This window comes from Chlamydomonas reinhardtii, chromosome 6 (genome assembly GCF_000002595.2).
Source record: "Chlamydomonas reinhardtii strain CC-503 cw92 mt+ chromosome 6, whole genome shotgun sequence".
Taxonomy (NCBI): domain Eukaryota; kingdom Viridiplantae; phylum Chlorophyta; class Chlorophyceae; order Chlamydomonadales; family Chlamydomonadaceae; genus Chlamydomonas; species Chlamydomonas reinhardtii.
Genome location: NC_057009.1, coordinates 5254669 through 5280137, shown reverse-complemented (window position 1 = coordinate 5280137; position 25469 = coordinate 5254669). Strand labels below are relative to the sequence as shown.

At 66.6% G+C, this 25469-nt stretch overlaps 7 protein-coding genes across 7 annotated transcripts; 6 read left to right on the top strand and 1 right to left on the bottom strand.

Annotated features, from left to right (window-relative positions):
* Positions 1–12: 12 nt before the first annotated feature.
* On the top strand, positions 13–3398 carry CHLRE_06g282700v5 (uncharacterized protein). The gene is made up of 2 exons (XM_001695402.3): positions 13–598; positions 755–3398. The coding sequence occupies exons 1-2, from the start codon at positions 107–109 to the stop codon at positions 2759–2761; spliced, it is 2499 nt and encodes an 832-aa protein (XP_001695454.1). The 5' UTR covers positions 13–106; the 3' UTR covers positions 2762–3398.
* A 54-nt stretch (positions 3399–3452) lies between these two features.
* Positions 3453–6818, top strand: CHLRE_06g282651v5 (uncharacterized protein). The gene is made up of 4 exons (XM_043063292.1): positions 3453–4070; positions 4489–4627; positions 5057–5116; positions 5765–6818. Exons 1-4 carry the CDS (start codon positions 3625–3627, stop codon positions 5855–5857), a joined length of 738 nt encoding a protein of 245 aa, XP_042923998.1. The 5' UTR covers positions 3453–3624; the 3' UTR covers positions 5858–6818.
* A 54-nt stretch (positions 6819–6872) lies between these two features.
* CHLRE_06g282600v5 (uncharacterized protein) lies at positions 6873–12094 on the top strand. The gene is made up of 9 exons (XM_043063291.1): positions 6873–7083; positions 7197–7312; positions 7666–7786; positions 8136–8600; positions 9070–9474; positions 9886–10293; positions 10550–10711; positions 10963–11150; positions 11401–12094. The coding sequence occupies exons 2-9, from the start codon at positions 7293–7295 to the stop codon at positions 11840–11842; spliced, it is 2211 nt and encodes a 736-aa protein (XP_042923997.1). The 5' UTR covers positions 6873–7083; positions 7197–7292; the 3' UTR covers positions 11843–12094.
* A 208-nt stretch (positions 12095–12302) lies between these two features.
* On the top strand, positions 12303–14310 carry CHLRE_06g282550v5 (uncharacterized protein). The gene is made up of 4 exons (XM_043063290.1): positions 12303–12543; positions 12643–12767; positions 13162–13301; positions 13717–14310. Exons 1-4 carry the CDS (start codon positions 12457–12459, stop codon positions 14037–14039), a joined length of 675 nt encoding a protein of 224 aa, XP_042923996.1. The 5' UTR covers positions 12303–12456; the 3' UTR covers positions 14040–14310.
* A 122-nt stretch (positions 14311–14432) lies between these two features.
* CHLRE_06g282500v5 (ribosomal protein L23a) lies at positions 14433–16370 on the top strand. The gene is made up of 4 exons (XM_001695399.2): positions 14433–14579; positions 14738–14888; positions 15764–15958; positions 16220–16370. The coding sequence occupies exons 1-4, from the start codon at positions 14567–14569 to the stop codon at positions 16302–16304; spliced, it is 444 nt and encodes a 147-aa protein (XP_001695451.1). The 5' UTR covers positions 14433–14566; the 3' UTR covers positions 16305–16370.
* Positions 16371–17080: 710 nt separating this feature from the next.
* On the bottom strand, positions 17081–22902 carry CHLRE_06g282450v5 (uncharacterized protein). Its single transcript, XM_043063289.1, has 10 exons — positions 21751–22902; positions 21337–21513; positions 20873–21101; positions 20232–20671; positions 19631–20052; positions 19265–19376; positions 18887–19050; positions 18413–18546; positions 17743–17892; positions 17081–17506 (listed from the first exon to the last, which is right to left on the bottom strand). Exons 1-10 carry the CDS (start codon positions 22607–22609, stop codon positions 17386–17388), a joined length of 2808 nt encoding a protein of 935 aa, XP_042923995.1. The 5' UTR covers positions 22610–22902; the 3' UTR covers positions 17081–17385.
* A 100-nt stretch (positions 22903–23002) lies between these two features.
* CHLRE_06g282400v5 (uncharacterized protein) lies at positions 23003–25468 on the top strand. The gene is made up of 3 exons (XM_043063288.1): positions 23003–23262; positions 23582–23711; positions 24321–25468. The coding sequence occupies exons 1-3, from the start codon at positions 23251–23253 to the stop codon at positions 25019–25021; spliced, it is 843 nt and encodes a 280-aa protein (XP_042923994.1). The 5' UTR covers positions 23003–23250; the 3' UTR covers positions 25022–25468.
* Position 25469: the final 1 nt, after the last annotated feature.

The window sequence follows — 25469 nt, the reverse complement described above, 5'->3', positions numbered from 1 at the left end:
CCAGGCCGGTTATTTGCCGGGCCATCGCGACTCTCACTTGTTGGTGGCCCGCTGCGACTGAGCGGCAGTAGCCAGCCGCATATGATAGATTACTCTACTCCCTAAGATGGCTCCGACCGCCTCAACAGCCACGCAAGCGAACCAACAACCTTGCGTGCCGCCCTCTTTCTCCGAGTACGCCGCTTCGGTCTATGGCAGCGAGGAGGCTGCCGACTGCCGACTGCGATTCTACGTTTCCCAAGCGCACACAGAGCAGGAGCAGAGTGGCCAAGCAGACCCCGGTGCCGGCAGCAGCGGCACGGCAACGGCCGCGCAGCTGCAGCAGCCAAGCCGCACGTTCGTCGGCGAGCCCCTGCCAGCACACAGCCTCATCTTGCGGGGCACCTCACTCCGCCTGCGTGCGCTGCTGTCTCGATGGACGGACGAAGACGACCAGCCGCGGTCTGGCGGCTCCCTGCCTGAGCTCCACGTGCTGCTAGACGCGGCGGAGGACCTGGGCCCAGCGTCTGAGGTGGTGCGGTTCTGCTACACGGGCCAGCTCACGGAGTTGGACTTCCATGCGCTGCTGCTGGTGCGGCGCCAGGCGAGCTATCTGCAGGTGTGTCTCAGCTTGCAGTTGGGTAGGACAGTAGTCACAGTATGCATGCTTGGTCGCGGGCCTCGTCCCGGTTGTGCAAATGCTTTTGTACTGTCTGGACCCTGTCTGGACGCAGGCTGCAGCCCTGTTGACACCTCTTCCCTTCCCGCGCTGTAGGTGCTCAACTGCGCAGCCGCCTGTGACGCGGCAATGCAGGCGCTGGCGCGATTCATGGCGGCACAGCCGGGGTCGGAGGCCGTCGTCGCCGCCTTCGGCGACCACTCTCTCTTCCCCGACCCTGAGCTCGAGCCGGGTTTCCGGCCGGTGCAGCAAGCGCTCACCTCCGCACTGCTGGCCCACTTCGGATGCGCCTTCAGCATCATGAGCAGCTGGGCGCGGCTGCAGCAGTGGATGCAGCTGCCGGAGGTGGCGGTGGCCTGGGCGCTGGCGAGCGAGGAGCTGCAGACGGACGAGGAGAGCTCGGTGCTGCTGCTGGTGCTGTGGTGGCTGCACTGGCAGCAGCACGAGGCGGGTGCGCTTGGCTGGGAGGAGGCGGGCGCGGCGGGTCGGCGCCTGACGCAGCACGTGCGGTTGGGCTGCCTGAGCCGCCCCTTCCTGCTGGTGCTGCTTCCTCAGCTGGAGTGGCTGCAGCTGACGCCGGGGCAATACGCGGCCGTGCTCGCGCTGGGCACAGCGAGCGGCGGCGCGGAGCGGGCCTGCACCAGCTGGTCACTCGGCATTAGGAGCGGTGTGAAGCAGCCTGCGGGAGGCATGGCGACCTGGTTTGCGGGGCCGCGCAAACAAAGCGAGGCGGCCTCCCGGCCGCTCAAGTGCGTGCGCCGCTTTCCGAGTCACGTCATTCGGAACCTTGCCCGGCTGGTCCGACATGAGGGCGTGGGCGAGGAGGAGGAGGACGTGAATGACGTCGAGGACGCAAATGACTCGGAGGGTACGGATAAGAATGCGAAATACTGGGAGAGCGACTCCCCGTGGCGCCACGACTCCGGCTACCCGCTGTGGGGTGCCGCCCAGCCGCGCGGCGAGGACCTCATGACATGGGCCAGCCCCTGGGCCGGCGGCGGCATCTACCAGGGCGGCTTCTTCTGGCTCCCCGAGTTGGCGTGGCGGCTGTGGCCGGGGTCGGAGGAGCCGCAGGCGCTGCAGCTGTGTCTGGCGGCGCACGAGGCGCTACCCATCAGCCTGCGCGACCGCATGCGGCGGCACGCCTTCGCCAGCGTGGAGGCGACGCTCACCGTGCCAACCGCTATCAGCAGCAGCCAGCGCCATCCCGGCTACGTTGGTCGGCTGGTTGCGGGCGTGCCTGTGCCGGTGCGCAGCTGGTGGAGCCACGACTTCCGCCACGCCGCCAAGGCCGTGGTGGCCCTGGAGCTGCCTCTCGACGGTGGCAGCGCGGCGCGCCTGGGGTCGTGGGCGCGCTACATGACATTTGTTGACGGCAGCAGCGTGCTGTCGTGTGAGGTGGAGCTGGCGCCCCGCCCCGAGCCAGGCACCGTGGCTGAGCCGGTGTCGGAGTCGGAGTTCTGCGCGCTGGTGCTGGGCGGCGTGGAGGTGCCGCGTGTGGAGCTGGGCCCGGAGGATGGGGCACCGGAGGAGGAGGAGTGGGACTGGGAGCAGGCGACCACAGAGGACGAGGAGGACAGCGAGTTGGAGAGCGAGGAGGAGAGCGAGGAGGAGGAGGAGGAGAGCGACGAGGAGGAGAGTGAGTGGGAAGAGGAAGAGGCCGGGCAGGCGGTGGAGGAGGTGGCGCAGGGGGTGGAGCAGGAGGCGGCGCAGGAGGTGGTGGAGCGAGGAGTTGAAGGGCAGGAAGCGGGTTCAGGGCTGGCAATAGCAGCCGCGGCGGGGGAGGCAGCGCAAGGCGACGGCCTTGAGGCAGGCAACACGGCCGACCTGGCTGCCTCGGTGCAGCCCGCGGCAGCCGGCGAGGCCGAGGGTGGGGACCGGGCTGCGGCCGCGGGATCCGGCAATGGGCAGCTGGCATCCGGGTCAGCGGGGGCGAGAAGAGGCGCGACAACAGGCGAGGAGGCGGAGCAGGAGGAGGAGGACGAGGGTCTGGAGGAGGGCCCCGACAAGGCTATCTACTCGGAGCTACTGCGCCGGCACTTGGAGTTGCTGCGCCGGCACGAGGAGTTGCGGCGCGCTGAGCGCGAATACGAGGCGGAGTGAGAGAATTGAGAAGAGAAACGCGATGGGACAGGATGAGGCAGATTGGTGCAGAATGCCGCAGGATGAGATATAAATGTATAATAAAGCAGGATGAGGACGTGCAGGGGGAGAAGGCAGGATGGGAACATCAGGTGCGACGGAATGTGTCAGTTGCGCGAGGACACTTCGTGCGCACCAGTGCGTGGAGCTTGGCACGTTGGACTAGTAGACGCGGCGATGCGGTGTGGTACAGCACAGTCCGGGTGAAATAGAAGGGGCAGCACAACTACTTTGTGTGCGGTACGAAGCCGTGACCATGCGCCATTATGCTACCGTACATAGGGACTTAAATTACATATGATGCAGGCGCTTGCTGCCGTGTTGTAGAGTTGTATGTGACTCTAGAAATGGCAAGGTGCTTATGTACACCAGCAAATCATGTTCAGCCTGGCGCGTTACGGTTAGGCAGGTGCATGGCAGGGCTTGGGGATGGAGGTGAAGTGGATCTTGGGAACCTTTAATCGTTGGGATGAAGCTGAGTGGTAAGTGGTAATCCATATGCGCAGATTAGGGGCTGAGGCGGGGGTGATTGCGTGGACCTTGCGGGGAGCGGGGGATGGTGGTCACGTGGAGATGGGATTTAGCCCATGTCTGATTTCTGAAGACTAATTCCCTTGGGCCAGTTAAAGCAGTACGCACAGTGACGGATTCCCTTTTGCCTTCCTCTGCTGGGGCCTTATCCGCTGTTTCGGCACTGTTTCGGCAACAAACCCCACTGCGCCCTCGGTCTTTGCATGTGATTGGCTGAAATATTTCCACCAGAGGGGATAGCGCAGCCATAACATCATTTGTGAGCCCCGGCCGCAACATATTTGTTCAACGACATGGCGCACGCATTGTTGTGGTCAAGTCTTCAGCAGCGCGCTAGGATTACCCAATTGCGCACCCCAAGACAATCCAGCGGCGTTCGTGCACCTATATGCCGGCGCCAGACACCAGCGCGCGCGCAATCAACAACCTCAGCGCCAGCTGCACCCGCGGCCGTTGGGCGCAGCTATGTGAACTTTGAGGCAAATCCCGAACACTTTCAGAGGGTCATTGCCCGTCTAGCGGCGGCGCACAACGGCGCCACCTCTGCGGACGTCTCCGCGACTTCCACTTTTGAAGACCCCGCCCCGCCAGTCGCCGCCCCCGCCCAGAAGCCTTGGACCGGCATCCTGGCCGGCCTACTCGGTGGTCATCGCAGCGAGGACATCCCGGTGCCGCAGGACCTGACGGTGGATGACGGCTCGCCGCTGCACCGCTGCGTCGTCATGTTCACAGCCACTTGGTGCGTGCGTGCTGTGTTGCTGTGTGCCGTGTACACCGGGCGCGTATACACCTAAGCGGGTCGCCGGCTCGACATGGAGGGGAAGAGAATCACAGGGGCGACAAGCTGGCGGATTTGATGGGACAGGCGGACTGGGAGGGGGGGCGTTGGACACGGAGCAGTGCAGGCGGGTGTGAGTTGCTTAGGAGGCCGCGTGGCGTGTATGTCGTGCTCCCACGCCTCCTCCCTCGCCTGCCCGAGTGCCCGCCTGCCTCCCGTGGCCCGCCCGCACCTCCTCGCCTCCCAACCATGCACACGCCTCTCACCCACAGCTCTCCCCTCCTCCTCTTCCCGATTGGGTCTGGTTTAGTTTGGGCTGGTATCTACAACCCCTCTCTCTCCCCGTCCTCTTCCTCCTCCTGCTGCTGCTGCCCGGCAGGTGCGGCCCCTGCAGCATGGTGTACAAGGAGCTGCAGCACGCCAGCGGCCTGCTGACCACGGGGCTGCGGCGGCCGGCGGCCATACTGGTGATCGACGTGGACGCGCACAGCCAGCTGGCCACACAGATGGGCATCAAGGTGCGGGGGGCAGGAAGACGGGGGGGGGCAGAAAGAGGTGGCCTGCACAGTAGGAATGGAGGCGGGCGAATGGTCGGGCGAGCGGGCGGCTGGGTGGTGAATTTGGCCATGGGGTGTTACCAGCATGCCCAGTAGGCATGGGGGCGGGCGGGCGCACTGGGCGGGAGAGGTGTGCTTATGGCAGGGCTGGAATTGGGCTGGGGGCTTTCGTGTTCCAGGAGCCGAGAGCCGGGACCTGGCAGCTGGGGGGCACTTGGACATGCGCTGCTGCACACTGCCACTGCCATGGCGGTTGGCAGGGTGAAGGGGCAGCTTGGGGTGGATCGCGGGGGACGCCTCCTCGGCCCGGCCTCCACCGCTCACCCCACCTCACTAACCCCTTTGTCTGCCCTCCCTCCCTCCCTGCCCTGTCCCGCCTCCCTCCGCCAGGCTCTTCCCACGCTGCTGTACCTGGGGGCGGACACAGGCAAGGCGCCGCTGTTCACACAGGTGGGGAGAGAGGAGGGGGAAGGGCAGGGAGGGAGGAGGGGGCAGTTCGGCGGGGGCTGAGGTAGAGGGAGGGTGGTGTTGGAGATTTGGCTCGGCTGCTTGCGCTAGCGGTGCTTTACACACGGTGCAGCTACGCTGCCTGGCACCTTCAATAGTCTGGGGTATGCGTTTGGCGTGTGTAGTTAACTCGAGGCGCGCACTTGCCGGCGCCATACTGCCCGGCGGCACCCCTCAACCCGCGCGTCGAGTTAACTACACACGCCAAACGCATACCCCAGACTATTGAAGGTGCCAGTCAGCGTAGCTGCACCGTGTGTAAAGCACCGCTAGCGCAAGCAGCCGCGCCAAATCTCCAACAGGTGGGAGGGGGAAGTGGAGGGCGCGGGCGCGGCGGAGGTAGCTATGCACGCTGCTGTGGAGTGTGGGCATTCCCCGTGGCCTTCCCCGCCGCTGCCACCCAACCCTGGCGCGCTCACGTCTTCCACCCAGCGACCCGGGGCCCGTCCCCGTCAGCGCACATCACACCTCACAGTCCTCCCGCACACCACACGCCATCACACCTCCCTCACACCACACCGCACCGCTCACGTGCCGCCCCCGCTCCCCCACCCACCCACTCTCACCCCGTCCCCGCCCCCCCCCCTCCAGGGCCCGGTGTCCTCGGGCTTCATCCTGGACATGTTGGACCGGGCGGAGGACTACGGCGGCCACGACCTGGCAGCCAAGTGGCTCAAGCTGTGAGGGGCAGGAGGGCCGACAAGGCAGGCGGGGGAGCGAGGGCGAGGGCGGGGGCTGGGGCTGGGGCCAGCAGGCGACTGCTGCTGTGGGGTACTGAAGTTGCGAGCGCACGTGGTTGACCGTAGCCGGCGGCTGAAGCTAGATGTTCCCAGGACTGGGACGCGGCTTCTGTGGAGGAACGATGGCAGGTGACATGGGGCAAGAGGTGGGTTACGACTATGGAGTCATGGCACGGCATCATGGCATGTGAATGGCAGGGTTGGGGCTGTCATCCGAGGTGCATGTGCGTGTGTGCGCATGCAGCAGGCGCGCCCAGGCAGCACCCTGAGCGGTGGGCGGGTGCATCAAGCGCCTTGAGCGCCTTGAGTGGACATACCTCCACACGGGGCGATGTCGGAGAGCAAGCAGGGGTGTGAGGAGCGGAGAGGGCATTGGCGCATCCCTTTGCATGCGGGCTTGGGTGGGTGCCATACTGACATGCATGGCATGCACAAGAATCGGCCGACTGGCCAGCACACTGCATGCTGCGCTGCGTGGGGCGGTAGTGCACAAATAAGCGATGCGGTGTCTGCGCCAGAGCTGGACACGGAGGCTGCCATGTCCTACATATACATAGCTAATCACAATCTCGTTTGCGCGAGTATGGATGACCATACAGAGTGATACCAGAATGCGTGATGTTCGGATTGTGGGTTAGCGCCTTAGCGGCAGCATAGTTGGCCCGGCGTATCATCCGGAAGGACGTGAGTGTACAAATATACGACCTGCTGGGTGACGAGTGCATGTGATTGAGGTTTACTTTTGAAGGAGACGCTGGCCGGAGGTGAAACGGGACCTGGCCGGCGGGGAATGGGGGCGGGAGGGCGAGGAGTGCACAACCGCGTCGACGTGGCGGCCAGTTCTCTGTTGGTAAGGGACTTGTTACAGTTTTTATAGGCTCATTTACACACCAGTTCATGTAATCCTAATACAGCGTGCTGGGGAACATGGCCAAACCGGGCCCGAAGAAATTCTCAGAGCTCAGCTGCTTGTCGGAGCCGACGATCGATGTGCTTACTTCACTGGGCTTCCACACAACAACTCCAGTGCAGGAGGCGACAATTCCGTTGTTCTGCGGGCACAAAGATGTAGCCGTCGACGCACAGACCGGCTCTGGGAAGACGCTGGCGTTCGTGCTTCCAGTTGTAGAGCGGCTAAGGCGGTTGGATGACCCACTGAAGCTGCACCAGGTGAGCACGGCGGGCGTCGTCCACCGACAAACTGCTTCACACGCAACGTTTCGGCGGCCGCCTGTCAGCACGACTTGCCTATGATGCTCGAACGATATTATATGTATCGACAGGTTGGAGCTATCATCATCTCACCCACTCGTGAGCTCGCTAAGCAAATTTATGGGGTGGCGGAGCCCTTCATCGCCAGTGTGCGCGGCCTGACCTCGATGCTGCTAGTCGGCGGAACGTAAGCAGTGGTGGACTGGGAAGGGCAGGGGGGCTTGGGACCTGCCCTGGGAAACCTGGGGTCCATGGGTTGCAAGAGGAGGGAGGGGTAGCCGCGAGGCAGGCACGAGGGCGGGGCAGGGGCGGGCGGGGCAGGCGCGAGCGGCCAAGCGTGTGCGAGGGCAAAATCATACGACGGAGGGGCCCACCTTGCCTTCCCACCCAGTACTGCACGCCGCACCCAGCCTTGGAAGGAAGATCCCTTCCCACTCTCCCTCATTCTCCACCAGAACCGATCTCTTGCCCTCCCCACCGAGTCACCTAACGCGTGCCCCCCCGCCTGCCCCCACCCCCTGTCCCCTCCCCCCCCTTCAGCGACCCCGCCCAGGACGTGTCCGCCTTCAAGGCCCGGGGCGGTCACGTGCTGGTGGGCACGCCCGGCCGCATCGAGGACGTGCTCAAGCGCTGCGCCACAGTGGACCTGCGCCGCATGGAGGTGAGGGGGCGGGGGGTGCGGGATGGAGGTGAGGGGCGGGGGGGCGGGATGGAGGTGAGGGGCGGGGGGCTAGGTGGGCAGGGGGGTTGGCGGGTACGAGATGGGGAGGGGGGTTGGCGGGTGCGGGATGCGGAATGGGGTGGCTGTATGCGTGTATGTGTGTGTGGGGGGGGGGGTAAAGTGCGTGGCAGGAGGTTGTACACCGGGTGGGAAGGAGGGCAAGCCGGGAGCGAAGCGGCTGGGAGCGTTGTGCGGCGGCAGGAATGCGGCTCTCCCTCCCTCGCGCCCCCCTGCCCTTCCTTGTTCCCACTGCCCCCACCCCGCCTGCCTCCCCGCCTCCTCCCCTCAGGTGTTAGTGCTGGACGAGGCTGACCGGCTGCTGGACATGGGCTTCAAGGCGCAGCTGGACGCCGTCATGGGCCGCCTGCCCAAGCAGCGCCGCACCGGGCTGTTCAGCGCCACACAGACCGAGGCCGTGCAGGAGCTGGCGAGGGCGGGGCTGAGGAACCCAGTGCGGGTCAACGTGGCGGTGGCGGTGCAGGCGGCCAAGGCGGCAGCGGGGGCGGGGAAGGAGAAGGAGAAGGGGAAGGCGGAGGAGAAGAAGGGGATGGAGGAGGAGGAGAAGGGGAAGGGCAAGAAGGGCAAGGAGCAGCAGCAGGCGGCGGCCGCGGCGGCGGGCGCGGAGGTGGAGGCGGCGGCGGCGGCCGAGGCGGCGGCGGCGGATGCTGCGGCGGCGGGTGGCTCTCAGAAGACGCCCAACAGCCTGAGTATCCAGTACGTGCTGTGTGAGGCGGACGAGAAGATTCCGCAGCTGGTGGGTCACACCGGGAGGGTGATGAGTGGGACGGGGTGGTGGCGGGGTGCAGTGGGGATGTGTCCGGGGCAGTGGCACGCGAACCCCGGCCATACGGCTACCCGGACCGGGTGCGCCTGGTCCCCCTCTCACCTGCACGGAGCCCACACAACCCAATTCCCTCCCCCTCGCTTTTGGCCATGGCCACCCCCTCCTCCCCTTGCTCATCCCCAGTTCCCATCCCGCCTTCCCCTTCTGCTCCTCACCCCTCCTCACTCCCCATTCCTCTCCCTCTCCCCTGGCCCCCGCTTCCTTAACTAGTCATGAATGTAAGCCCCCCATCCCCCCACCTCTCCCGCCCCTGGCTGGTATCTACAACCCCCACCCCTCCAGCCCCTTCCTTCGTTTATGAACTACCCCCCTCCCCCCCTTCTTGAATCACCATGAGTGTAACCCCTAACCTCCCGCCCCCTTCCCTCCCTCGGCCCAGGTGCGCTTCCTGCGCCTGCACGGCCCCAGCCGCAAGGTGATCGTGTACGCCATGACCTGCGCCGCCGTGGACCACCTGGCGGCCGTGCTGCCGCGCCTGCCGCAGCTCGCCACCGCCGGCGTGCGCCTGCGCGCGCTGCACGGCCGCATGAAGCAGGCGGCGCGCGAGGCCACGCTGGAGGCCTTCCGCGCGCTGCCCGCCGGCGTGCTGCTGTGCACGGACCTGGCGGCGCGCGGGCTGGACATCCCCGACGTGCACTGGATCCTGCAGCTGGACCCGCCGCAGGACCCGGCGGCGTTCGTGCACCGCGTGGGCCGCACGGCGCGCATGGGCCGCAGCGGCCAGGCGCTGGTGTACCTCACCGCGGCGGAGGAGCCGTACGTGGAGTTCCTGCGCCTGCGCAAGGTACGGCGGCGGGGAGGGAGGGGAGGGGAGGGGGAGGGGCGCGGGGTAGTTTCATTCAAGACCCAGTAAGGGTGGTGTCGTCGCCATGGCAAGGGGGGCCAGGAGGAGGGGCTTGGGGAAGCGGGTGGAGGGGGAATTCAACCTGGCAGGGTTGGGAAGTCGTTGGTGTGAGTTGAAGGCAGAGACAGCAATGCAGCATGACCTCTTTAACCCGGGAACGCTCCTCATATTTGTGTGTTAAAGAGCACAAGGAAAACGTTGCGCAAAGACAGTGTATGCGATGCAGCAAAGCGACGGTTTACGGATGTTACCTGAAGTTACCTCGCATACCTGCTGCGGTGAGCCGCCGGTCTTACCAACCGGAAATCGCGCAACCCCTCATATTTGTGTGTGTGTACGTGTGTGGCGCAGGTGCCGCTGACGGAGGCCAGTCAGCTGCCGCCCACGGAGGGCCAGGCCCCCTCTGTCGCCGCCGACGCTGACGCCGACGACGACGGGGCGCCGAGCACCAGTGGGCGGGACGCCGCGCCCAACGCTACCGCCTCCGCAGGAGCCGGCGGCAAGAAGAAGGCGCCTGGCAAGGCCGCGGGTGCTGCCGCAACAGCTGGCGGCGGCGGCGGCGGCGGTGGCGGCGGCGGCGGCGGTCCGGGCGGGGCGGTGCTGTCGGCGGCTGTGTCCACGGCCACGGCGGACGTACTGGCGGCGCTGCGCAGTGCGGCGGAGCGCGACCGCGACGTGATGGAGAAGGCCACCAAGGCGTTTGTGACCTACGTGCGCGGCTACAAGGAGCACCACTGCAAGTTCATATTCAGGCTGCAGGTGCGTGTGTGCGGGCGTGTGTGTGCGGGCGTGTGTGTGCGGGTGGGCGGATGGGAGCGGGGGAAGGAAGGAGCGGGGGAGGGGGGTGGCTTGCTGCGGCAGAGGGGGGCGCGTGCTCGCGGCATGGCTATGAGCGATCCTCGTGTAAGTGGACCTGTGTGCTAACGTTTGGCACTAGGGCACACAACGAGTAACCACCCACCTACCCACACACCTACCCACACACCCACCCACCCGCCCCCCTGCCGCCCGTCAGGACCTGCACATCGGGCGCCTGGCCACGGGTCTGGGTCTGCTGCGGCTGCCCAAGATGCCGGACCTGAAGCGGCCGCTGGGGGCGTCCGAGTTCCGGCCCTCGGCGGTGGACCCCTCCTCGGTGCCCTACAAGGACAAGGCGAGGGAGAAGCAGCGGCAAAAGGTGGGGCACTGGGGGGGGAGGTTGCTTGCACCGCCACATGACGGGGTTCTGGGACGTTCTGGGGTGTCCTGGAACGAAGCGCGGGGGGGGGGCAAAGTGGGGGAGGTGGGAAGTGGAAGACCCACACGGAAGTCGCGCATCCTTCCGGCGCAGGCAACTGCCCGCGCACTGTCTGCGGCATTCTCAATTCAAGTCCCATGTGTGTGGCCACCGACGTGTCTGCCTCTCCGCGCCCTGTGTCTTCTCCGCAGGGTCTGCAGCAGAAGCAGCAGGAGGCCAGCCGCAACGGCGGCGCCGCCAGCGCGGAGGAGCGGGCCGCCGCCAAGCGCAAGGCGGTGGCGGCGGTGGCGGCGGAGGCGGCGGAGGCGCGGCTGCCGGCGGCCAAGCGGCGGCAGCTGCAGATGAAGGACGAGGCGGCGTCACTCAACAAGGAGTACAGGTGGGGGCGGGCCGGGCTTGGTGGTCGGGCGGCGGCGGGACATGATGTTGTTGCGGTGGCGGTACTTGTTGCCGTGGCGGTTGCTTTTGGCGGTGTTGGTGGCGGTGCTGTTGGCAGTTCATGCCGCTGCCGGTGCTCACCTCCACGGCGCCGAGCCTCTTGCCGGTCAGCTGCTTTCCCTCTTTCCCTGGTGCAACTCTGCTCCGCCTGCCTCCGCCTGCTCCCATCCTCTCCCCTCCCCTCCCTGCAGTCTGTTGAAGAAGCTGAAGAAGGGCAAGATCAGCCAGCACCAGTACAACGTGGCCACGGGGCTGTCAGACGACTCGGACATGGAGGAGGAGGCAGAGCAGCCAGCCAAGCCGGCGGCGGCGGGGGCGGCGGCGGGGCGACTGGGGGGAGGCGGCGGCGACAGTGACACCGACGACGGCGCGGGCAGCAGCGGGAGTGAGGACGAGGGCGGCGAGGGCGGCGCGGCGGGAGCGGGCGGGGCCGGCAAAGGAGCGGCGGGAGCGGGCGGGAGAGTCGGCGGCGCGGGTGGGAGGGGCGGCAAGGGCGGGAGAGGCGGGCCGGGCGGCAGGGGCGGTCGCGGGCCGCTGGGCGTGAAGCAGAACCGGGGCGCGCTGCAGTCGTACATCGAGAAGAAGGCCCGGAAGAAGAAGCGGCAGAATGCCAAGAAGGCGCAGCGGCAGTAGCTGGTGGTTGAAAGCAGCTGTCAGGCGGGCGTCGGTGCGGCGGCTGGGGGCAGGGGCGCAGGGCACACGGAGGACACTGGCGTGGGCAGTTCAGGACGCGGGAGGGGCGGAGGGCGCCACCGGAAGTCCGTCCTTGATGGCGGATTGGCGGTCGTAACCTGTGTAACAGTCATCTGTGCGTGTGCGAACTGCGAAGCCGCGACCTGCACCGGCACTCGACGCAGCATGGCTTTGGTGTAAGATGCCGTATGCCTATGCACCGACTGGACCTAGCTACGGAAAGATCGCGTACGACTGCGAGGGTCCTTAAGTTGGCCGGGGTTTGGGCCTTTGGGGGACGGGCTGGGGAAGCGGAGGCGGGATGGGCCCACAGGAGGCCGGGCAACATGGAGAACACGCAGAAATCGGGGCAACGTGAGTCGGTCGGCTTCTGCCCGACCATTGTAGACATGATTGCATACATGTACTCTTAAAGCACCATATGATTTGCTGGATTCGACTGCTTTCTTGGGACTTGTGCCTGCCCTGTCACGAATCAGGACCTCAACAACGACCCGTGCAACATTAAAATTGATACCGCACTCTACAAATAGCATCGCGCATAGTCGCTAGGCATGGAGCGCGCTGCGAGCGAAGCATCCACCTCGAGCCCATCAGAAACCAGCAGCGACACAGCGCCGTCCACGAGCACCTTTTCATCGGCAAGTATCGGCAAACCTAGCATCGGGGGCAGGCGGTAGTGACCAATGCGCGGTCGCGTTGAGGACCTCCCCGGCAACCCCGGTTCCCCCACGCCGCAGGGGCCAGATTACTACACCTTCTATGACGTCTTCTTCTGGCGCGATGCACCTGATTGGTATCGGAAAACATTCCACGCCACGGGGTTCGGCCTGGCCTTCTGTGCGCTGAAGCAGTACATGAACAGGTGCGCTGCCGCAAGCGGGGGCGGGCGGGGCGGTCCTGGTGTACCGAGCCGTAAGTGCGGCGCAAGCCCCAATTGACAAGCAACCGTACTGAACGTACATTGTACACGCCACGCGACTTGTCATGGGCCTTTGGCGCCGGTTGTGAGCCGGGCGCAGGCAATCGCCTCTCGCGCAGCATCCTAGCGCCATCAGCTCTGCGGACTCCCCCCCCCTGTTTCCCGCAAGCCACCTAGCGTCCAGGCCTGCGCCCTATCCGTGTTTGCTACCGTGGCTCCCTCATATCACTTTCTGACCGCACTCGCGTTCACCCACCCGCCTGCCACCCCGCCTGCCACCCCGCTCCACCTGCCTCCCCTCCCCCCTTCCTCCCGGCCTCCGCCGCCCGGCCTCCAGGCACGAGCTGGAGGTGTTCCTGCCGCCCCGCTCCAAGGTGCTGCCGGACTCGCTACGCGACGGCTACCGCAACAGCCAGATGCTCAAATACGGCTTCCTCAAAGTGGGCAAGGAGACCACAGTCATTGCCGGCGCGGCGGGTGAGCCGGCCGGCGTTGCGGGGGGGCAGGGTGGGGGAGATGGCGGGGGAGGTGGAGGGGGCGAGCGCGGAGACGGGCAGGGAGGATGGAGTGTGGATGGGGTACTGGCGGCCAATGTCAGCAACTGCATGTTGCTCGGCTGATGGAGGTGCCTGGCCGTGTTGGCAGCAGGCCAGGTGGCTGGAAGCAGTGACACAGAAGCAGCGGAGCGGGAGCGCACACGACAGCCGAAACGACAGGCCCTCCCGCACCGCACCACCATGCCCCAATGCTGGCGTTGCTTCCCCTCGTCCACGTCCCAGCCCTGCTGCTCCTCGGCATACGGGATGCATACGGTACCTCGACGCTGACTTCTTCTCCTCCCGCCTCCTCATTCCCGCCCCCTTCCCCTTCCCCGCCCTCCTCATGGCCGCAGCCGCCTACTACGCCGGCGCCTACTACCTGGGCGAGTGGCGCGGCGCCCACACCTGGGAGAACTTCGCCGCCTCGGGCGCGGCGGCCGGCGTGGGCAGCGCGCTGTGGCTGCTGCGGCCGGTGCAGGCGCGGCCGCTGGCGTTCGCGGCGGCGCTGGGGGCGGCGCTGGGGGGCGCGAGCGCGCTAGGGGTGCAGGCGCTGGGCGTGCCGTTCTGGGAGGAGGGGCACGACTTTGAGGGCTACTTCTTCGGGAGCAAGGTCAACCTGCGGAAGGAGAGGGAGGAGCGGGAGAAGGTGGGGAAGGCGGGCGCGGGGAGTGCGTAATGCACTGATGCAGCAGCTGCAAGACCGCTTGAACGCGTGGCAGAAGGCGCTGAAGGCCCGGGGTGTGGGCCGGCGGCTGGTGCATGTTGCCTGGTGGGGCCTGATGGTGCGTGGTCAGGGGGGCTTGCGTGGGGTTGACGTGCGGCGGCAGGGCTGTGCCACTGGACAAGCAGGGACTCAAGAGTGGCGTGTGTGTTTCGGCCGGCGAGCCTGCGTGCCCCGGCCACCTAAGCTGCAAACCGGCCCCCCTGCCCTGTAATTCATGACGAAGCACTTCTGCGAGCGCGTATTGTGCAGGCCCTGCCCAACGAGTCCAAGCCTTGAGTTCCCCGACCAGGCGGTGGGAAGCGTGTTTAAAGCTCTCACGCATAGTTTGTAGGAATAACATAAGAAATACAAATGCGTGCGTCAAATAGCGACCGCTGGCAAGGCGTACGACTTGGCTCGCTCATGCGATGCGCGACGGCAACTTGGCGCTGCGAGGTGCCACTCCTTCCCTCTTTTGTCACTTCGAGGAGCGTAGAGAAATGGCCCCGAAAGGTGCGTTAGAGCGACCGAGCAGGGCGGCGGAGGGCTGCGAACACATTTCGGCAGCGACTGGGAAAGCCTCGGTCCCTAGCAAGCTCCATATGCCTATTACGGTCGTGGTGCCATCAAATAACCGCGTTACAAATTGCCGGTCGCCCTTGTGCGTGCAGGCAAGGCTGACGCCAAGGCGGTGGCCGCCAAGGCTGCTAAGGCTGTGAAGAAGGGTAGCTTCAAGAAGAGCCGGAAGCCCCGGTTCTCGGTGGTCTTCCACCGCCCGAAGACCCTGCAGCGCACCCGCGAGGGCAAGTACCCGAAGATCAGGTGAGGCGCTTATGCGTTGCTCGCAAATGGCCTGGGTGGGGCTCTATTATGTCTTGTGGCTGCTGGAGCGATGGAGAGCGGCGGCAGCGGCATTCTCCTCGAGGCGGCTCTGGTCGGAGGCAGCGGCGGGGCGGCGGCGGTCAGCAGCGGCCAGGAGCTGGAGCTGGATATTTCGGGCGAATTTGGATATCGCCGAGGGCTGGAAATTACGGCGGAAGGCGGCTGGTGGGCTTCGCTGGGCAGCATGCTCGCGAGCGAAATGCTTAAGACAGAAGCTGCGACCGGTCCGCAGCGGCCCTGGTTGCAGCTCATACAACCAAACGTGGGGCGGCAATGCGGCGATTTTCCTCGCATGCCGAAACGCTCCCCGGGCTGGTCGCCCCGAGCTCGCTGGTGGCGACCCACTGGGGCCGGGGAAACAGCAGCGGGACCCCCGTCCGCAGTAACAGGACATGAAAGGGCTTGAGCCATGGCAGCCGCGACACAGCAGCACAACATACCGCGGGGGATGGGGATGGGGCGCTGCACGCGGGGCTGTCTGCCGGACGCCTGCGGGGGGCACGGGGGGAACACGGCGGAGGCTGGCCTGGCAGCCTGGCGCAGCTGTGTGCCGGGGCGCTGGGCTGCCCGCAGCGGCGCACCACAGCCACCGCCACACAGCCAGCTACAGCCACAGCAGCGCCCGGGGCATGAGGGGCACACGAGGGTCGCCTGCGGCTGCAGCCACAGAGGCCGCCATGCCTCGCGCGCGCGTGCGTGCGCGTCTGCAGGGCTCCTGCCGCACTCCGCCACGTCGCCACCATCCCTGCTCTTGCCCCTGCTAACCCGACCCCACGCCGCCTGCCTTCCCCGCCCTCCCACGCCGCGCACCGCAGCACGCCCTCGCTTCAAAAGCTTGACCAGTACGCGGTGCTCAAGTTCCCCCTGACCACCGAGTCGGCGATGAAGAAGATCGAGGACAACAACACCCTGGTCTTCATTGTTGACCTGAAGGCCAGCAAGAAGCAGATCAAGGACGCCGTGTCGCGCATGTACGACGTGCAGACCAAGAAGGTCAACACCCTCATCCGGTGCGTGCGTGCGAGCGGGCGGGCGGGCGGGCGGGCGTGGATGGTGGCACGCAGCGGCATGGCGGGCGGGCGGCCGGTTGGGGCGCTGGCCGGCGGCTGAAGCGGGGCTGGCAATGGAGGGAAAGGGCAGCGAACGAGTGAATACATTGGCAACGAGAGGGGCGGAGACTGCGCTCCTGCCTAGACTGGAAGCCACGCCACATGCGAAGTGACCCCTTTTCTTGGTCGTTTCCCCACCCTCTCCCCCCTTCCCGCGCGCAGCCCCGACGGCCAGAAGAAGGCGTACGTCTGCCTCACCGCGGACTACGACGCCCTGGACGTTGCCAACAAGATTGGCATCATCTAAACGACTCGTCTCGAAGGGACTGGGGAGCAGGAGGCGAAAGAGTGCGCTGTAACGCTGAAAGTCGCGTGCTTCCCGCTTTTTCATCCCTTGTGCAAAATGTCTCTTCGATACTCGCTTGCGTTTCAGCAGCGGCCATGCAGCGGTGTGCAGCACGGAAGCGTTGGACCGTCACAGCACGAGCAGTGCTTGCGGAACCTGGGCAGCAAAGAGCACTGAGTCCGGTATGTTTAATCCAAATGTTTGCGGGCTGGCAGCACATCAGTCAGGCGCACATTACAGCGAGACATGCACAGCGCTGGAGTTTGCAGCACTGCTGAGGTGAGTGGTATGCGGGTGGGTTGTGGCGGTGCGTGGCTGTGTGAAACGGGGTGACGCGGAGGAGTACTGCTATCGAGGGACCGGTGGCGTTGGCGGTTGTGTGCGCCGTGAGTCGTGTGGGCTAGTGTGCTATTTGTGGGCGGGTGCGGCGCTCATGAGCGCTCTGGCGCGACTGGCGAGCAGCTACAGCAGCAGCCGCAGCGCTGCGGAGCATGGCTGGCTGGGTGGCGCGGAGCTCTGGGCTCCTGCGGCGGCGGGGTCCCCACCGGGAGCTGGCTCGACAGGCCTGCAGCTGCTGCAGCCGGAGCTGGGAGTTGGACGCCGCCGGTGGGGTCTTACGGAGGCGCAGCAACGGCAGCCGGACACGCGCTGGTGGGGCTGCTGGCGCGGGGTCAGTCGGGTACGACGGAGCAGGCAGAGACTCGCAGCGCGGGACCCAGCAGCAGCGGCGGCGGCGGCGGCACGGCGTTTTACAACTTGGGCACTCACCGCCAGTTCAGCTACAGGGCGGCAACACACGGGGGACGCCGCCAGCTCGCCGGCCCTCTACATGTCTGTCTACATGGGGGGCGAGCTGGCGGCTGCCCGGCCACACATATACACAGCACAGCACTTCAGACCGCGGCCAGCTGCACGCACCAGCTGCCACACAGCTCTCACATGTCTTGCGGCGCGCTGCAGCTCTCGGCAGCGCCGTGGGGGGCGCTTGCTTGAGCACAGCAGCTGCGCCGCCGGCAACCATGGAGCCCCTGCAGACCGCCCCCTACGGCTCCGCCGCCGCCAGCTCCTTGAACCAGCGTGTGCAGATCCACTTGCTGCCGGCGCGCACCGGCTCGGCCGAGTGCAGGCTGGCCAGGTCCTCACTGCCGTCGGGCAGCCGCGACCTGGGGCAGGTTGTGGGCAGGGGGAGCAGCAGCAACAGCACGGCGATAGGGCGGGGTTGGCAGTGGGCGGGGGACGGGTAGGGATGGGTTGCTGCAGGTGCAGCGCAGCAGGCAGGCAGCGACGGAGGCCGGTGAGGCGTGGCGGCAACGCCCCTGTGGTATGCATGGGAACCGTTTTGCTATAGAGTTGCGGGTGTCAAGGTGAATGGGCACACGGAGCCTCTGCGCGCACGCACCAGAAGATGAGCGCTCGGCCCTTCGCGGGGTAGACGCGCAGTCCGGGCCGCGCCACGCGCATGAGCCGCAGCTGCTGGCTGCAGTGCGGCAGCGCGGCCAGGCAGTGGCGTGCGGGCGGCAGGCAGCGCAGCGCCGGCAGGCCGGTGGACCTGAGGGAGCGTGCGTGCGTGGGGGTGGGGGGGGGGGCGGCGGGGTGTGGCGTAGGGGTGGTGGGGAGGAAGGTTTGCGGTGCGGTGTGCTGCTGGCGGTGTGGGCCTGTTGGTGCAGATGAACTGTACGTTGGGTGGCCAAACGGGACCATGACCAACTGGTTGAGTCTGAGTCTTGTTACTTTTGACTGGTACTGAGGAGAGCGGAGAGGGTGGGCTTTGGTCGTTTGCATGTGGCTATGGCCGTGGGAATTGCTTGTTGGCGCGCAGCCCCACAAGCAGCGACAGCAAATCATATCAGGCACCGGCCCAGCCCAGTGAACCGCCTGCTTGATGAGCCGCTGTCAGCCAGCCCCCAGCAGTTGACTGCGAAACGCATTCATCGTCACGCCTCGCACAAAGCAGCTACACGCACCCGCCCTCTCCTCAACCCCTCGTCTACTCCACCAGCAACAATGCACGCGACCTCAGCAATTCACACGACGCAGCGCCCCTCCCCCCTGCCTGCCTGCCTGCTCACTTGGGGAAGTGGGTGCTGCCGCCGGCCTGTGTGTCCTGCAGGTAGATGATGATGGTGGCGGCGCGGCTGATGACGCCACCGGTCTTGTTGTCGTAGTGCTCCGAGTAGAAGCCGCCCACGTCGTACGACACCACCTGCACCGGGGGTGGGGGCGGGGACGGGGCATAAGGGAGGGTCCGAGGGAGGGCGTTTCAATGTGGCGGCACGCACAGGCACTGGCGGACATGGCCCACAGCGGAGGGACACGTCCACCACCACCAACGCTTGTGATGCAGGCACAGATACGCCCCGTGCCCTGCCCTGCGGCTTCACCCACTAAACTCACTCAGCTCCATCAGCTACATACTTTAAGCTTCCCTCACCCAGTCACCCTGCGACGTCGCTCTTGCCCTGCCCTTGCCCTGCCGTGCCTCACCCGACCCGACCCGACGTCTCGCCCCACGCAGACCCCACGAAGACGTATGCCGCACGCACCTGCAGCGCCTCGCTCTTGACCAGCGTGGGCCGCCCCCCCGCGGTGACCTCGGGCCGCTCCATGAGCGCCTGCAGCCGCGCCTCCACCGCCACCACCTCCGGCAGCCGCGCGCTGTCGCCCGTGAAGAAGGTGGACTGGCTAACGCGGCTGGGCGTCTCAGCGCCTAGATGGGGGGGGGGGGGCGGGGGGTGGAGGGGGCGCGGTTAAGGCAAACAGGGCTATGGAAGCAGGGTAACGGCAATGGGAGCATCGGGAATAGGGAACAGCGGGCAGTGCAACAGGCGGAAGTGAGTGGTTGCCCTCGATTCCTTGACTATTGGGGCAGTTCGTTGGGCTCGGGCATATGAATCCCCCCCCCCCGCCCGGGCTGCCCTCACCCGTGGACACGCGGCTGCGTATGAGTCGCGGCGCCGCCACGGCGCACAGCGCGTCGCACAGCCCCGGCGGCAGGAAGCCGTCCACGACCAACACACGCGGACTCAGGCTGGCCTGCAAAAAGGGGGAAGGGGGAAGGGGTGGATGTTGAGTTGTACAACAGGTTGCAGGGGGTGCTGAGGGGTGTTGAGGGGCGGGTGGTCGTGGTTGTGCAGGGTGCGGGACGGACACCGGGTCACAAACGAACAGCGGGATTCCACGCACCCGCAAACGCACACGCACACGCACACGTACATGTACATGTACACGTACACGCACACGCACACGCGCGCACACACACACACACACACACATACACGCACACGCACCAGCATCACGTCAAACTTGAGCGTGTCACGCAGTGCGCGAGGCCGAGGCAGCGCAGTAGCAGCCGCCGCCGCGGCAGCCGCCGCCGTGTGAGCCGCCCTCAGCCGGGCCAGCTGCTGCTGCCGCCGCTGTTGCTGCTGCTGCTGCTGCTGACTCTGCGCTGCCGCCGCCGCCACCGCCGACTCCACGCCGCCAGCCATGCCGCCCCCAGTAGCAGTGCCAGTGCCAGTGGCAGGGGCGGCGGCAGCACTGCCGGTGGCGGCGCCGGTCCGCAGCACCACCTCCGCCGGCATGGGCGGGTGCACCAGTGTGGCGGTCACTCGCAGGGTGGCGCACGCCAGCAGCACGTCCAGCTCGGCGGCGGACAGCAGCGCCTGCACGCCCCAGCCGCGGCCGCCAGGCCGGAACAGGTGCGACAGCTCGCCTGGCGGCGGATGGAAGAGGGTTGGGGCAGGAGGATGGGGAAGTCTAAGCATACTGACAGATACAATAATCAGGCCGGGGTGCTGTGTGTGTGGCATGCACGCACATCAAGCTGCGCCTCAATCTTGAGGGCACGCCACAAGTGACCGCTCCGCACCCCTCGAGCCGCCGTGCTCTCACCCGGCACCGCCACGCGCACCGCCGGCTCCCCTGTGTCGAGCAGGCCCGCCGCCTCCAGCCGCCACGTCAGCCACCAGTCCCCCTCCGGACCCGGCGCGGCCGCAGCAGCGGCCCCCACCGACGTCTCGGCCACCGGCTGAGGCTGCTGGCCCCCATTCAGGTCCCGGCCACGGCTGGCCCCCGCGCCCAATAACGGCTGTGACGCCGCCGCGCCACGGTCGCCCACTGGGGACGGCGCGGGCGGCGCAGCAGCAGCAGCAGCAGCAGCAGCAGCTGTAGTGCTCGGAGTGGGAGCAGCAGCACCAGGCGCGGCAGCAGTGGCGGCGCCCGCAGGCGCGGCGGCAGGCGCGCCAGCAGGCGCGGCGGCAGGCGCGGGCGTGTGCAGCAGGTACAGGGACACGCGGCTGGAGTCGTGGTCGAACAGCGACCAGCACAGCCGCCTGAGGGTGGCGGGCAGGGGCGCACCGGGCAGGGGTTTACAAGGTAGAGGGCAACAGGGCGCAGCTTGAAGGGCATGGCGTGGCGTGGTGTGGTGTGGTGCGGTGTGGTGTAGGTGCAGACGTGCAGCCATGGTAAGGGAAGCATCCGGAGAATCAAAAACTGGCATCTGGTGCCAGGGACAGCAGCCAAATCATTCTTACCAGTTGGACATTGCTGACCCGCCGCCGCCGCCGCCGCCAGCCCCACCACTGCCACCGCCGCCTGCCGGCACGCTGAAGGTGGGTGACACCACGCGCACGTTGCAGCCGCACGGCTCACTGGCGGTGCGGCCGGGGGTGGCGGACGCGGTGGCGGCGGCGGCGGCTGGGTCGGGTGTGAACGCGCCGCAGTGGCGCAACGGGATGTCCCACTCAGCCCGCGTGGCGCAGCCTGCTCAGGGCGGGGCCGGGGACGGGAGTATTGGACATGGCATGGATGCATAGACGTGGCGCAAGAGGTGCCGGCGGCAGAACCTAGTTGCTTGCGAACGGAGGGAGTTCAAATGGCGCACTTATGCCGCAGCGCCACGTGCGCGAGTGCTGCAGCCCCATAACGCCAATAAGACGCCCCAACTGACCCCAACCCCAACTCCAGTATGAAGCCCAACCCCCGTCAACCCACCTACCTGCTGACCCCACGCCCTGGCCCGGCCCCGTCTCCACCAGCGTTACACAGCCCAGCACCAGCGGCGGCTGCGCCGCGCCCTGCAGTACCCCTGACGCGACCGGCCCTTGCTGCTGCCCCTGCTGCTGCGGGCAGGAGGAGGTGGTGAGCTCCCCACCGCCGGCGGCACCAGCCTCCTCTGTGTGGCCGTGGGGGGGGGCACACGGGGGAAAGCCACGGAGGCGACGTGAGAGCGAAAGGCGGCGGCCAACACATCACGGAGCTGCTTGAACTGCAACACAACACTGTGGCACCGTGGTAAACACGGTGCCCGCTGGGGCTGCCTCCCTCCATCCTGGCCTGTCCCAACTGTTCACATCCTGACCCACTCATCTCCAGCTCCCGCTCCCGCCAATACGATCCCCGCCACACTCACCGTCTGTCAGCAACGGCGGCCCCAGACAGACTCCAGCCACCACCGGCTGCGGCCCCGCTGGCGCCACGTCCACCTCGCCGTACCCCACCGCCTCGAGCCCCTCCAAACCACTGCCAAGTTCCCACTCCGTGCCCTCCGCCCCCTCCACCGCCCCCTCCTGCTCCTCTCCCGCGCCCGCGCGGCCGCCGCCTCCGTCAGATGCAGCCGCCGCTGCCGCCCGCCACATGAGTGACGTGAGGCTGAGGTCGGCGGTTGGATCCACTCCGTAACCTTTCAGCTGCGCCGCCATTCGGTTCGGCGGCGGCAGCTCAAAGGCCGGCTGCGCCAGCGAGCGCGCCGGCATGGCCGCCAGGGCCGCCGCCGCCAGCGCCGCCGCCTCCTTGTCAGCAGCTGCGGCGGCGGCAGCCGCAGCCGACGCTGCGACGGTTGCGGGGGAAGAGCATGAGGGAGGTGACGACCATACGGGGGTGGCGCCGGCACTCGTGCCCGTGCCGCTCTCGCCCCAGCCTTCGGGCGTGTGTGCGATGCTGTTGAACACGGCTGCGGCGGCGGGGGCCAGGAAGCTCCAGGCGGAGCCGGCGGGTCCGGAGGGCTGCGCGGCAGAGGTGGTCGCTGGGGTCGCAGGAGGCAGGTCCGCCGGTCCGACGGCGACGCCGTCGCCGCCTCCGCCACGGCCCTTGTGTTGCTGCTGGTGCAGAGGCTGCTGGCTGGGGATGCCACCGAGCATCTGATTTAGGCCGTTCAGATTGAAGCCCGCCAGGAAATCCAGACCGCTGCCGCCGCCTGCTTCGCCCGCGCCCCTGCCGCTGCTGCTGCAGCGGAGGTGCTCGTCCAGCAGCGTGCTCTGCTGGTTGCCCATGGCAGCTGCAGACTTGGGCGGAGATGTTATGACTGAGCAGGCGAGGACGCGGCTTACGACCTGTGAAAGCTCAAGCTACGGAACGCGCTCTAAGCAGCTAATCAAACAGCGCCCCTGTGCGGCGAGTCGCCAGCAAAATGAGCCGGAAGGGAGGGGCGGGAGGCTCAGGGCTGCTGATGCGGCTTGACCCGCGGGGCAGCTTGGGAGGCAGGTTGCGCCAAACTTGAAGCCGAGTTTGTCACGCGTATCTTTCATTGCAGGTTGCATTATATGTGTTCGCTTGGCCCAACGTGTTGGGTGCAATGCATAACCGGTGATTGAATGATAGTTCTGACGAGAGAGCCCTCCAATAATACCAATACATGCTACATTGTTGTCACTTCATACAATCATAATAAACCTGCAGAATGAGCTCGGTGGGGCTTGCGCTCCGGCAGGCCGGGAGGCATTTTCTAGAAAGCGCTCACCGCAGCTCACGCCCAAGCGCGCCAACGCACCACACGAAACCTGTATGTGACAGGCATGTAACAGGAGTCCAGGTGACGGGACCGCACAGCTGGCCTGCGGCGCTGCACGGCCTATGCCATGCCCGCCGCTCGCGGCGCCGACTTGTCGCGGCCCGGGCCGACCCTCAGGAGCTCATGCGGCACTTGGTGAGGGGCCACACGGCAGGAGCCCCTGTCAATTGAAGCCATTGAGGTGCTATGTGTTGTAGGCGTCAAGACATGGGGCCAGCGTGGTCGGGATGGGGGCGGGCTAGCGGGTTGTGTGCGTGGGTTTGGCATGGCACCGTTCTGACACCCCACCACCGTCGCACGCACACACACTCCTGGGCCCGCTGGCAAGGGGTGGGCTGGCAGCCACAGCCTCTTTAAGACGTGGTCCGTGTATGACACAAACACCGAACCCTTGCCTTCCTTGAGCTTCTGGGTGCATGTGTTGCCGTATGTGCTCGTGTGCATGTGTGAGCAGGAGCAGGAGCTGGGTGTGCGCTTCGTGGCTGCGGGCGGCGAGGGCGACGAGGACGAGGAAGAGGAGCTGGACGACTGGGAGGATGTGGTGGCGGAGCTGGGCAACCCGCTGGACATGAGGCCGGCCAGGGGTGAGGCGGGGGAAGGGGGGCCGAGGGGGTAGGGGCGCGTGTGTGGGTGTGTATGTGTCGTGTGTTAGATAAGCACAAGGCGGGAATGCGTCATGTGTGTATGCGCAGACGTGTGTATACTGGTGTTGTGGGTGGGCCGTAGCGGGCGGGCCGACTAGCGCTAGGTGGTCGAGTGGGTCCGGTGGAGATCCGGTGGCTGCGGCGGCCGAAGAGCTTTCACGTGCCTGCCCGGGTAGCGGCAGCGTGTGCCAGGAAAGCACAATGTGAAAGGCTTGACACTGCGCATGCGAACTCGCAAGCGAAGCAGGCCGCTACAGCTCAGCATGTGTGTGTCGGTGTGTGTATGTGTGTGTGGGGGGGGAGGAGGTCTGGGTCGTCTCGCTCGTGGCATTCGACTGAACCGCATGCATCGCCTTCCTACCCGAAACACCGCGTACGGTACCTCCACTGCCACCACTAGCACTGCCATGACACCTCCACCATCTACCACACACACACACACACACACACAGTCTTTGCGTAACGTTCTCCTTGTGCTCTTTAACACACACACACACACACACACACACACACACACACACACACACACACACACACAACCTCTGGCAGTTGGCCTCATGGATGATGACCTTGAGTTCGGACTGGACCCCGCCGAGGAGATGGCGGCGGCGGTGGCGGCGGCGAATGGCGACGACGACGATGACGGCCGCCTGCCGCTGCCGCCGCTGCCTGCGTCAGCTGCCGCGGCTGCAGCTGCGGCGGCTGCGGTCGGGACCGGGGCGAGTGGCAGTAGCAGCAGCAGCAGCAGCAGCGGGACGAGTGCGTACTTGGACCCCTCGGCGTTGACACGAGTGGGACGTGGCGAGCTGCTACAGCTGGCGGCGCACGGCGGCAGTGCGCCCGACAAGGCGGCAGTAGCGCTGTTGGACGTGCGGGAGGCGGCCGAGGTGGCGGCGGCGGCGGCGGCGGCGGCGCCCCTCGCCGACGGCAGTAGCAGCACCAGTGACAGCAGCGCCAGCCCGGGCGGCTGCAGTGGCACTGGCGGTGGCGGCTGCGGTGGCGGCGGCGGCGGCGGCTGTAGCAGCAGTGCTACGTCACTGGCGCCGTGGGGGTCCCGGCAGCAGCACGTGGTGGTGAGGCACGTGGCGCTCAGTGAGCTGCGGCGGCCGCAGGCGGAGGCGCTGGCGGCGGCGGCGGACTACGTGGCAGTAGCAGCCACTGCCGACCACCGGGGCGAGCAGGCGGTGGTGCGGCTGGGCAAGGTGTACGGGCTGCGGCGAGTGGTGTTGTACGATGAGGCGGAGGAGTGAGAGCGAGGGGGGGAGGGGCCCCGTGTGTGGGCGGGAGGGCGTGTGTGTGGAGGTGGGAGGGACGTGGGGAGAGGCGTGTGTCAGGTGAGGGTACCGGTCAACCGGTGACGGTCCGGTGCGGCGCTGGCTGGGTGGGGTTGTGACTTGTGAGCTGCTTTGAGCGTGTGATGTTCAGTCAGCAAGGTTGGCTGTGATGAGGGCATAGGGCCACAGAAAGTGCTGTAGCTGTAGCTATGTGGAGGCCTGGAGGAGTGGAGGTGGACTTGTGTGGAAGCGACTTACAGGTGGGACCCGCGGTGTCGCCCCGCGCGTGAGCATATGTGAGCAGCACTCAGCAGCGAGTGTTGCTCGATGCAGGTCCCGGGGTAAATCTTGTGAAACACATTGCTCTCTGTCGAAATGGCGAAGGCCTGGAGACGGCACACGCGGCATTCTTTTGCGTCCTAGG